This window comes from Mustela erminea, chromosome Y, assembly GCF_009829155.1.
Source record: "Mustela erminea isolate mMusErm1 chromosome Y, mMusErm1.Pri, whole genome shotgun sequence".
NCBI lineage: Eukaryota > Metazoa > Chordata > Mammalia > Carnivora > Mustelidae > Mustela > Mustela erminea.
Window position 1 is genome coordinate 3,264,087 of NC_045636.1, and position 12,981 is coordinate 3,277,067.

Below are 12,981 nucleotides of genomic sequence, written 5' to 3' on the forward strand. Positions count from 1 at the left end.
ACACACACACGCACACACTACATCCTCTTTTTCCATTCATCTGTCAGTGAATATCTGGGCTCTTTCTACAATTTTACTATTGTGGACATTGCTGCTGCATACATGTGCCCCTTTGAATCACTATATTTATATCCATTATTACCTAGTAGTGAAATTGCTGGGTCATAGAGTAGCTCTATTTTTAACTTTTTTTTTAAAGGTTTTATTTGACAGAGTGATACAGTGAGAAAGGAAACACCAGCAGGGCTGTGGGAGAGAGAAGCAGGCTTCCTGCTGGGCAGGGAGACCAATGTGGGGTTCGATCCCAGGATCCTGGATCATGACCTGAGCCAAAGATAGAAAATTAACTGAGTCACGCAGGTGCCTGTATTTTCAACTTCTTGAGGAACCTCCATAATGTTTTCCAGAGTGGCTTGCATTCCCATCAACACTGTAAGAAGTTTCCGCTTTCTCAACATCCTCAACAATATTTGTAATTTCCTCACTTGCTAATTTCAGCCATTTTGACTGGTGTGAGGTGATATCTCAGTGTAGTTTGAGCTCTGTTCTCCTTGTGTTGAATAATGTACAGCATTTCTTCATGTCTATTAGTCTTCGGGTGTCTTCTTTGAAAAATATCTGCTCATGTCTGTTCATTTCTTGACTAGATTAGTTTTTTGGGTGTTGAGATTGGTAAATTCAGTATACATTTTGGATACCAGACCTTTTTATCCGGGATGTCATTTGTGAGTATCCTCTCCCATTCTGTTAATTGACTTTGAGGGTTTTTTTTTTTAACTGTTTTCTTTGCTGTGCAGCATTTTTTTTTTAAATCTTGCTTAAATCCCAATAGTTTTTTTTTTTTTTTTTTGCTTTTTCCCCCTTGCCTATGGAGATGTGTCTCAGAAAATATTGTTGCAGCTAAGGTCCAAGAGATTTCAACCTGTATTCTTCTCTAGGATTTTGATTTCTGTCTTCTATGTAGGTCTTTCATCCATTTTGAGGGTTTTTTAAAATTTTATTTTATTTTTTCCGTATTCCAGCATTCATTGTTTACAAACTACATCCAGTGCTCCATGTAACCTCCTTAGTACCCACAACCAGGCTCACCTAATCCTCTACCCCCTCCACAACCCTGTTTCTTTCTCAGAGCCTGCAGTCTTTCATGGGTCATCTCCCCTTCCAATTTCCCCCAATTCACTATTCCTCCATGTTATTCCTTATGCTCCACAAGTGAGACCATACGATAATTGGTCTGCTCTCTCTGCTTGACTTATTTCACTCAGCATAATCTCTTCCAGTTCCATCCATATTGATACAAAAGTTGGGTATTCATCCTTTCTGATGCAGGCATAATACTCCATAGTATATATGGACCATATCTTCTTTATCTGTTCATCTCTTGAAGGGCATCTTGGCTCTTTCCACAGTTTGGCATCTCTGGCCATTGCTGTTATGAACATTGGGGTACAGATGGCCCTTCTTTTCACGACATCTCTATCTTTGGGGCAAATATATAGTAGTGCAATGGCAGGGTCATAGGGAAACTCTATTTTTAATTTCTTAAATTAATTCTTCCAATCCAAATGCAAGGTATATCTTTCAATATATTTGTGTCACCTTCATTTTCATCTACCAATGTCTTACAGTTTAGGTTTCTATCCTTTCTTTGGATTGCTCAGTCTTTCTTTCTTTCTTGCATTTTATTTTTTTTCATATTTTGTGTGCAATTTTAAATGGGATTGTTTACTTAATTTCTCTTTCTGATAGTTAATAAATATTATATAGAATACAAGTATCCTGCCATCATTTTACTGAATTCATAACTTAGTTATAGTAGTATTCTTGTGGAGTCTTTAAGGTTTTTGCCTTTTGGTATTATGTTGGTTGTAAACACTGGTAGCTTTATTTCACTTACAATTTGGCCTTTATTATTTTCTTTTCTGATTGCTTTGTCTGGGACCTCCAGTACTGTGTTTAATAAAAGTGGTGAGGGAATCCTTGTATTTTTCCTGAATGTAGCCAAAAAGTTTCAAGTTTTAGTGTAGTATTAGCTGTGGGCTTGTCATCCACAGCCTTTGCTGTGTTGAGGTACTGTCCCTCAGTATCAACTTTGTTGATATTTTTTTGTGTCACAATTTGATTTTGGATTATATCAATCACTTTTCTGTCCTTCATTGAGATGATCATGATTTTTGTCATCTTTTTTTAATGTGATCTGTTACATTGACTTGAAGATGTTGAACCATACCTGCAGCCCCAGAATAAATCTCACTTGATCCTTTTACGTGATTCTTTTAATGTGTTGCTTGATTTGATTTAATTTTGTTAAGTATTTTTGTACCTATATTTATCAGAAATATTGGCTTGTAATCCATCTAACTTAATATATATATAAGTTGATAGTTTTTAAAAATTGCTTTTATTGGACAAAACAGAGGGATGAGGTTGTAGGGTATCCTAAACCTGAGAGGAAACAAAGCACAAGTATTATTGGCTCACTTAATGTTAAACTGAAAAGGAAGTAATGTTTGTACAGGTATGTATAATATTTTAACAAATTGCTGAAGGTTTGATAAAAGTACTTGTAACATTATAAAACACATGGAACTAAAGACATAAAAGGAAGTTCAAATTTACTTGACACTTTTTCTGTATAAACCTCACTAAGTTAAAGCTCATAGGAGAAATGAGAGATCCCTCCTATGGAACAGCCTTTTTTTTTTAAGATTTATTTTATTTTATTTTACTTATTTGAGAGAGGGAGCAAGAGAGCATGAGAAGGGCGAGGTCAGAGAGAGAAGCAGACTCCCCGTTGAGCAGGGAGCTTGATGCAGGACTTGATTCCAGCCCTTCAGGATCATGACCTGAGCCAAAGGCAGTCATCTGACCAATTGAGTTACACAGGCACCTCCGTGGAACAGTCTTAAAAGGCACACAAGTATCACTGAAGGAATGCCTGGACTCTTCTTTTAAAAAAAATTATAAACCCACTGAGGGAGAAACAACAAATATGTTTTAACATTTGAAATAGTGAATCACTTAGAAGGGACAATGTAAGAGAAAATTACTCTAACTTTACAGAAGTGGAAAACCATCATACACTTAGACTTTGAAAAATTTTATCTCACCGGTGGGATAAGATAGCGACAAAGGGGCCATTTGCAACAACACACAGGCACTAATTTAAGGTTGAATATGAATCAGAAAAAAGAAGGAAAAACGCGGAGAACTTTTTCTCCAATTCCACAACTACCCCCTCTCAAATAAAGACTACCACAGATGACAGATGTTACTGCTGGGGAAAAAGCAAGAGAATTGAAAGAGATATCGAAGAATAAAAGAGCCTTGGTAGAAGTCAGTGTTTTCAAAGGAGAAGTTAGTTCCGCCACTATATTAGAGCAAAACAAACGAAGGGAAAAACAATGAAGTGGCTAAAACAAACAGTATCATCATCACCCAATCACTCAAGCTGATAGGTAGAGATAGCTGACAGTCTCTACCATGGTGGAAAGGAGTAGTGGTGAGGGAGCACCCATCTTCCCCAGCTGTGCAAGATTCTGGTAAATAAACCCATGTCTTTTATTGGTATTAAAAAGGTCTTCCTGTTCTGTTACTCTTTTCAAAAAACCAACTTATTTTTATGATTTTTTCTATTTTATCCTCTATTTTGTTTGCCTCTGCTCTTATTTCCTTTCAGCAGCTTGAGGTCAGTTTTCTCTTCTTTTTCAAGTTCCTGCTGTTACTGCTTTGAGATCTCTTTCTTTTTTGAATATGAGAATTTACACCTTTAAATTTCCCTTTGAGCACTGCTATACAGTATTCCATCATTTTATTTTCATTTGTATTCCTTCTCATTTACTTCCAAGTATTTTCTACTTTCCCTAGTGATTTATTTTTTAAAATTTATTTATTTCACATACACATAGAGAACATGTGTGAGGGGAGGGGCAGAGTGAGAGAAATCCTCAAGCAAACTCTGCACTGAGTGTGGAGCCAGATGCAGGGCTTGATCCTATCACCCAGAGATTATGACCTGAGCTGAAATTAAGAGTTGGATGCTTAACAGACTGAGCTACTTAGGCACCTTCTAGGGATTTATTCTTAACCTGTTGTTATTTAAGTGTCTGTTATTTATATCCACGTATTTCCTTTCTTTAGTGATTCTTAGCTTGATTCTATTCTGTTTAGAGAAAGTATTCGATATGAGTTTAATTGTACATACATTATGTGTAAAAAAAATTTATCTGTATAAAAATATTTTGTGTACAGGGGCATCTGGGTGGCTCAGTGGGTTAAGCCACTGCCTTTGGTTCCGGTCATGTTCTCAAGGTCCTGGGATCAAGTCCCACATGGGGCTTTCTGCACAGCAGGGAGCCTGCATCCCCCACGCCTGCCCCTCTGCCTGCCTACCTACCTACCTGTGATCTCTCTGTCAAATAAATAAATAAAATCTTTAAAAAATACATTTTGTGTACAAAAACATTATGCTAAGTGAAAGAAGTCAGACATAATAGCTAAGTTATTGTATAATCCTTTCCATGATATATTTGAAAAATAGACAAATACACAAAGTAGAAGACTAGTGGTAACTACATCATGGAGAATGGGGAATGAAGAATTATTACTTAATCATTCTTAATCATTACTTAATCATTGTTTTCTGGATGGTGAACATGTTTTGAAACTAGAGGTAGATGGTAGTCCCACAATATTATGAGTATGTTAAATACTGCCAACCATATATTTTAAATTTTTTAGCCATTTGAATTAAAAATGGCTAATTTTGTGTTTTCACTTCAATAGAAAATATATATCTGAAGAGTAGAAGATAAATGAAGGTATTTCTATTAGAGGTAGTATATTTCCAGTTTTATTGGAAAAGCAGAGTTGAGATAATCTTTAAAAAGGGAAAAGTAGAAAGCATTTAAGCAAATATAATACTGATGAAAGCACACACAGACTGTGAAGTAGTAAAAATATAGAAAAGATTGAGAAATTAAAAGGAAGACACTCTTGCTTTGAGGATTTGGAGGCTTTATTTGGAATTTGCGTCCCAGGAGGCAGTGAAAAAGATTACATATTCCTAACTGGAAACTCAGATGATTTAGAAAATTACTGTTGAATATAGGATATTAGTTTAGGATATAAGAAAAGATAGACCTGTTTTAAGTTAAAAGTTTGAATATAATGGTTCTTATTAAAATCGTATGTATTGTCCTATTATCTTTTAATTATTTTTATTAGGTAGAGGAACATGCCATCACCACACAGAGAGTTTTCCAAGACCGACAATATCAGATTGATGCTGCAATTGTTCGTATAATGAAGATAAGGAAAACACTTAGCCACAGTGTACTTCTGTCAGAACTGTATAACCAGCTAAAATTTACACTGAAGGTAAACAGATCTATCAAAAAATTCAGTGACATTGAGTACTTTTAAATAAATAAATTTTATAAAGTAATTTTAAATAAAAATTTATGTATAATGTGAGTTAAGTACTGTGTGTTAATGTGATTATCACAGTGAGTAGAAAACAGGACTTATGTCCCTCTTTTGTTATACTTTACTGTATTAAATTATTGATTGTATCAATTTTTCAAACAGAAACAATAAATTAGAACATTTTAAAAAGTAACAGCAGAAAAAAATCAACTTTATGATCCAATTTTAAATATTTCCACTGTACCTCCCATGATTTAAAGGCTCCTCCATTATGTATCTCCTTTAGATAATACAGGAATTGCCTTTATTCCCATTGCTTATGTGTAATTGAATACTTCACAATTAGCAGAGAGGCCTTTGATCTCATTAGGAGATTCCTTTCTCTGTCTTTGCCTCTTATAAGGATTGATCTTGATGACATTTAAATATTACAATCTACCAAATTATATAGCAATATTTGACAAATTATTTCTTGCTATCCTTTTAAAATATAGAGAGGTTTTTTTAAAAAACACTGTTTACAGCTATTGTGTTTGGTTCTTATAGCTTTGGCTTTTGAATAAAATTTTTGAGGTAATATTAAAAATTTCAAGCAACTAATGATTCATTGAACACTTTATCAAATACTGGTGATGTACTATATGTTGGCTAACTGCACCTAATAATAATGATAATATTATAAATGAAAAAAATATTTTAAAAAAGTTAAAATTTCAAAAAAATTCAAGTATTTTCCCGCATTTCTTCTTTGAAATAAAGTGAAAAATTGTTAATAGTTTTATATATCCTAAATGATCAAAATATAGTTTCTACAGGACGTGTCAATTTCTAGACTGTTTATGGCTTGGCTTATAAAGTCTGGAAACTGTTAACTAGGATTTCTTTTCTTTTTTTTTTTTTTCTCAGTTGGCTAGGATTTCAATTGCACTTTATTTCATCTCTTTCTATTTTGTGACTCTTGGCAAGTTTACATAATATGTTTTATCTTAGCTTCCTCATGGAAAATAATAATTTTAATTAACAATTTATTCTAGTGTTATTAAGACAAGAGAGTAATCAAAGTATAGTAAAGTGCTAAGGAAATTCTAGCTAGGCTGCTACATTATCCTTGTTGTAATCCTAATTTTTTAAATTTAAAAGCTGTTTTTTCTCTGAGGAAAAATTTAAAAAAAAGAAACACAAAATTTTGAAATCTTTCCATGTTCTTTACTCATGGCTCAGTTGGTGCTTGTTGTGCTTTAGTAAATTATGGAATTACTTTCCTTAGTGTGCATTATAGTCAGTGCGATCTCTATGTCCTAACTAAATGTGTGCCTAATAGAAACATTTGTGCTTAAGGTATTAGCTGTCTTCTGCATTCTAGAGCCTTTGATATATGGTAGTGGTTAATGAATATAACTGCTTTTTCTCTGCATTGTTATTAAAGAAATTGAAAGTATGATTTTTTAAACTTTTATTCTATTCCTTATGTAATAGTTATGCTTTAATCTTATTTTGTACTTTCCTTATGTGTATCTAGGTTTCATGGTATTAATTTCCTTTAGTTAAGAAATTTATTGTTTCCTGAGAAATATGGATAATAAATATAATATATAAAATGTAATCATTTGGGATTTTTTGCATTTGAGGAAAGAATAGGAAATACTGTGATATCAATTTCACTAACCCTAATAATTTACTTTGTTTTGTAGCCTTCTGATCTGAAGAAGAGAATAGAATCCTTAATTGACAGAGACTACATGGAAAGAGATAAAGAAAATCCAAACCAGTACAAGTATATTGCATGAAGCTCTGGCATTAATTTGAATATCTGACACTATGCCTACTTTTTGTAGGTGCCTCACGGTCTTGTTAATTGATTAAAATATTGTACTGATATTGGGTTAAAACAACGCATTAAAAGTACAGATGCAGAATGAAAATTTTCATCAGCATTCTCTGTTAATGTATACAATTTTCTGAATGACAGTTTTTAATATATTTACAGTGCACTTAATGATGAAACTTTATGGAATATTTCTTACAGTTCACTCTCTATTGTTCATTCTAGTATAGTTCATATTCATTGCATGTAATGTGTATTAGTTTAATAAAGAACAAATTTCATGTAGAAGAACCTAGAAACAAACACATTTAAGTGTAAAATGACAAGATTAATTATATGTCTGGATGGTTTAAATTCTGTATGAACTTAGGAATTAATACGACTTATTTGTCCTTATGTTGGTTTTCCTGGCAAAATTAGTCATGTAATAATGTAAAACATCTAATAGCACAGTATGTAATAAATCTAAAAACTTACATATAATATTAAAAATAATTTTAGACATATTTATTTATTTATTTATTTTTAAATTTCAGACATCTTTAAAATAATTTACTTCAGTTACAACACACGTATATATATAAAATTGTGGCAAAATATAATTTGAAATTTACCATTTTAACTTTTTTTTTTAATAAATATTTTTTTAAGATTTTATTTATTTATCAGAGAGAGAGAGGGGGAGAGAGAGAGCACAGGCAGACAGAGGCAGAGGGAGAAGCAGGCTCCCTGCTGAGCAAGGAGCCCGACGTGGGACTCGATCCCAGGACGCTGGGATCATGACCTGAGCTGAAGGCAGCTGCTTAACCAACTGAGCCACCCAGGCGTCCCCCATTTTAACTTTTTATTTTATTAAAAATTTTGGCTTATTTTTTATTTTGTGTAAAAATAGGTATGACTATCACTATTCTTTTCAGGTTCTCATTTGTATGGAATTTGTTTTCTATCTTTTGATTTTTAGCATGTGTGTGTCCTTAGATAACAATATCTCTTCTTAGTAGTGTATAGCTAGAAACTATCTTTTAATTAGGAAATTCAAGTCATATACATCTAAAGTAATTAGAGGTATAAAATACTATTGCTCTTTTCTTTATTTGTTCTCCCTTTCCTTCCTTCTGCTTTCTCCTGGGTTTGACAGATTTTTTTTTGTAGTACAATATTTTCATTCCCTTCTCATTTCTTTTTCAGCATATTTTCAAAAGCTTTTGCTTCCTTTCATTGTCCTTTCAAATGTGAACTCCCATCAGCATTTTGTATACCATATCAGGTGGAGAATTTCATCTTTTGTTTACTGGCAATGCCTTAACTTCTCATGTATGTTAGATATACAGTTTTTAGTAGTTCGCATTTTTCTATCAGCACCTTAATATATCATCCCACTCCTTCTAAACTACAAGATTTCTGTTCAGCAGTCTGCTAATATCCTAAGAGTATTATGCTTGTTAAACTAATTTTTAAAGAATTATTTATTTGAGAGAGAGAGAGAGAATGAGAGTGAGCGCACATGAGTGGGAAAGGTCAGAGGGAGAAGCAGACCCCCTGGTGAACAGGAAGCCTGACGCGGGACTCCATCCCAGGACTCCAGGATCATGATCCAAGCTGAAGGCAGTCTCTTAACCAACTGAGCCACCCAGACTCCCCCAAACAGTATGCTTATATGTGAGAAATTGCTTTCATCTTGGAGCTTTCAAGATAGTCTTTGTCCTTTGTGTGTCTTTGGACAGTTTGCTTATGATACATGTTGATAGGTGTGTGGGATTTATCCTGGTTGGAGTTCTATGAAATATTGAGTTTTTAATGTTAATTTCTCTCATGTTTGGGGACTTTTTGGCCATTTCTTCAAATACTTAAATTCCACTTCATTGGTGACTTCCATAATACATATTTTGTTCTACTTAATGGTGTCCCATTATTCTTTTAGATGTCCTCCATTTCCTTCATTCCTTTTTTTTTTCTTTTTTGCATCTCTGCCTCAGTAATTTCAGGGTTCTTATTCTGAGTTCATTTTTCTCTTCTCAGTACACATATATTTAGAAATAATTGGTAATGTTACCTATCTTTTGGTGATGGTTAATTTGAAAAAAAAAAGTACGTTAAAAAAATGATCACTGCAGTATCTAGGTCATGTTCACCATGATAACAAATAGGACAGTTTTTGTCTTATGAGAGTTTTTAAGATTTACTCTATTAGCATATATAGTAAAGCATTGTTAACTGTAATCACCATGCTGTACATTAAGTCCACAGGATTTATCAGTAGAAGTTTTTTCTGTAGAAGTTTTATCATTAGAAGTTTTACTCTTGACCACCTTCACCCATTTCATTCCCCACCTGAAATACTACATTCAGCAACCACCAGTGTATTCTCTATGAGTTTGTGATTTTCTCTGTGTATTCTCTATGAGTTTTTTATTTTCCTTTTAAAGTTTAAGTGTAATTTAGGTAATACAGAATTTGCTTTTCTTGGTTTCATTTAGCCCAACGCTCTAACGATCCATTTTGTCACAAAAAGTCAGGTTTTCCTTATATATTTTTTTTATAACTGAGTAAAATAAAACTAATATGATGTTATATACATTTACTTTTATACATATATTTTGCAAGTGGCTGTTCAGTTTTTCTAATACCATTCATTGAAGAGATTATTTTGTCCCTAATACATACTTTTGGCTCCTTTTTTGTAAATCAGTTGAAAAAAATATATATGTACAAAGGGGGACAAGATGGCGGGGGAGTAGGAGGAGGCGCCTTTTCAGCCTCTACCCCAAAGTGAGCTGATTACCTACCAAAGAACTCCATTCACCCATGAAATCAGCCTGAGATCAGAATTATACATGTCTGGTGCCGCTTCCAGTCGGCGATGAGAGATGGATTAGGCACAAACAAGTCAGCTGCAAAAGACGGAGCAGGGGACAACAGTCGAAAAGGACTGCTGCCATGAGCAAGTCCACAGTCTCACTTTTATTGGATAGAAAACTATAGCCAACAGAAGGACTGATGAAGGTCAAACGTTAATCCTGTCTTGCAGACAAGCAAGAAGGAGGATAAAGTTTATAGTTAAACAAGCACTTTCAAAGGACTCATCTAACTAACAACGAGCACTTCTGGGAAGAGAAAGGAGCGATCACGAAAAAGGGAAGCAGGCGATTTTCGTTCCACCCTGAGCTGACCCTGCATTCCCGGGTGCTCGGCTTCCCTGAAGCAAGCGGCGTTCCACCCTGGGTGGGCCAGGCATTCCCGGCTGCCTGGCTTCTGTGAAGGGGTGGCGTTCTGCCCTGAGTGAGCCAGGCATCCCCAGCTGCCCAGATTCTGTGAAGGGGTGGCATTCCGCCCTGAGCGAGCCAGGCATCCCCAGCTGCCCAGCTTCAGGGTCGAACATCGTCCTTCTCCCCAAACACCTGTTGCCAGTATATGCATTTCTTAAGGCCATATCTAAATGTGCTTCGCAACTAGTAAAATCCTCCAGGGGTTACAGTTTAAGTAACAAATTGTTCCGAGGGGCAGCAGCAGTCTGGATCTCTACAGGGGCAGAAGACACCAGTGGGAAGGTAAAGCGGGGTGGGAAAGGCGGACTGATATCAGAAGATCAACAAAAGGGGGAGGGAGCCACCAGAGGCGACAGGTTGGAAAGTAATAACCCAATACGAACCAGAGTGCCCTGTGTCTGGGGACCAACATTAACTTGTAGACTGGTTGAAAGCACTCCAAAAGAGCAAAGGATCACGGGGGGGGGGGGGGGGGGGGGGGGGGGGAACTGTGGGAATCGGGGCGGCTAGAGACAGGGGCTTAAGTCCCCGGTCCCAGGACAGCCTCCCCTGGCGCTGAGGCAGAGAGAGTGCGGTGGAGAAACCAGGTCTTGGTCCCTAAGCCGCCAGCGCACCCCAGAATGCGTGGGTACTAGCTCCTGTGAGGGGATGGGAGCCACGCAGGTCAGCAGAACACGCAGGCCCTACTACAAAGACTGTGATATGCGTGCACATCCCTTATGCTCCCCTGAGGGAGTTACAAAGGCCCGGCCAGCACTCTTTGACTCGCACCATTGTTTCAGAACCTAAGAGGAGTGCCCCAAACTCTCCCCTGACAGAGGTGCGCAAAAGCCCAGCCTGATGCTTTTGGACCTGCACCCCATTCTCAGTTCCTGAGGCGCGCACGACCCATAGCCGCCCCTGAAAAAGGTGCTCGCAAGCCGGGCACTCTTAGACCCAGCAAGACCAGGCACTCCTAGCTTGGGCCAGCGGGAAAATCTCAGTGTGCGATTGCTGCTTGGAACCTCTCTGGTGGCCGGGAGCTCCCAGACAGCCGCCACTGCCTTGGCTTTGGGTACAAGCAAAAGATCCTGCATCCCCAGGGTCTGCAACTTGGAACCTGCTCTGCCAGCCGCCAAGGGGGAACTTAGTTAGGTCTGCACCCAGCCTGAGGCTTCTCTCTGAGAGGGAGATCAGGGTGCGGTTTGTTTTCCTCTAAAACTACAAAAACCATCAAAAGCGGTCAAGGTGACAGAAAAAAAAAAAAGTGAACAAACATAAAAACCACCAGAGAAAAAAAGCCTGAAGAAAACCAGTTTCCTCAGAGCCCACCCCCTTAAGGGGGTCGGGAAGACTTAACTCAGGAAACATCAATGACTGACAACCCACATGGCAGGCCCCTCCCCCAGAAAACAAATCAAGAAAGAAAAAAAAAAGGAGAGAAAAAAAAAAGGACTACAAGAGAACAACCACTACTTCATAGGAAAACTTTTATTGTTCACTCATTCCCACTATTCTGGTTTTTTTTTTTTTCCAACACATAGGTAATTTTTTTAGCCTATTTACCATCACAGCGAGCTGTACAGTACATCAAATTCCATAATACCCTTCTAACCTGAACTTTTTGATACATACACCTATGTTTTTCTTTTGCATTTTTATTTTTGAATTCCTTTTTTAAAATTTTAGCTTAGTCTAGTTTATTCCTTTTTATTTTTATCCTCTAATATTCATATAGAGTTAAACTTCAAAGTAATCCCCTTTCCCCAATCAATACTACCCCTATAGGTAAACGAATTTTTAATCCCCTTTATCTTAGGAAAGTTGAATCCTTTAACAAAAACATCAAGATACATCCAGGAAGAATAAAAACAACCTTCCTCGCACACACTGAGAATTTACAACCACTCTCTCATCTTCTTTCACCAGTGTTTCTGTGTTTTGTGTTTGTCCTGATAGCATATAAATCTTACACTTGGGGTTCTTTTTGACAAGGTTCTTCCTTTATTTGCATATATATATTTTTTTCTCTTGTCATATACTTATATCAGTCTTTTTGTTTGTCTGTTTTTGTTTGTCTACTTCATAAATATTACCTTGGGGCCCATCTGGGCTGAACCTTCTCTTTCATCTTCCCTTTCTTTCCTGTCTCTCTGTCTCTCTCTCTCTCTCTCTTTTTTCTTTTGTCTCTCGTTTGAGAGGGGAATCCTGGTTGCTCAGAAGTGTTCCAGGGAGCACCTTGACTGCACCACAGTTGATACATCCAGCTACATCTGTTCAGTCATCTCCCACCAAAATGACTAGGAGGAGGAATGCCCAAAAGAAGAAAAATACAGAGGATGGACCTTCTGCAACAGAGCTAACAGCTATCCACATAGACAATATGTCGGAAAGAGAATTCAGGCTAATAATTATCCAGGCAATAGCTAGGTTGGAAAAACCCATGGCTGACCAAAAGGAATCGATTAGGGCTGAACTGAAAGT

General features: G+C 36.5%; 1 protein-coding gene across 5 annotated transcripts in view; it reads left to right on the top strand.

Moving 5' to 3' along the window:
• Positions 1–7,699, top strand: part of LOC116583900 (cullin-4B-like) — a 117,061-nt gene extending 109,362 nt beyond the window's left edge. For all 5 annotated transcript variants that reach the window (XM_032331898.1, XM_032331901.1, XM_032331899.1 and 2 more), the window contains 2 exons: positions 5,227–5,379; positions 7,119–7,699. In XM_032331898.1, coding sequence (XP_032187789.1) covers positions 5,227–5,379; positions 7,119–7,214 — 249 coding nt within the window. In that variant the 3' untranslated portion in view covers positions 7,215–7,699. The remainder of the gene's footprint in view (positions 1–5,226; positions 5,380–7,118) is intronic.
• Positions 7,700–12,981: the final 5,282 nt, after the last annotated feature.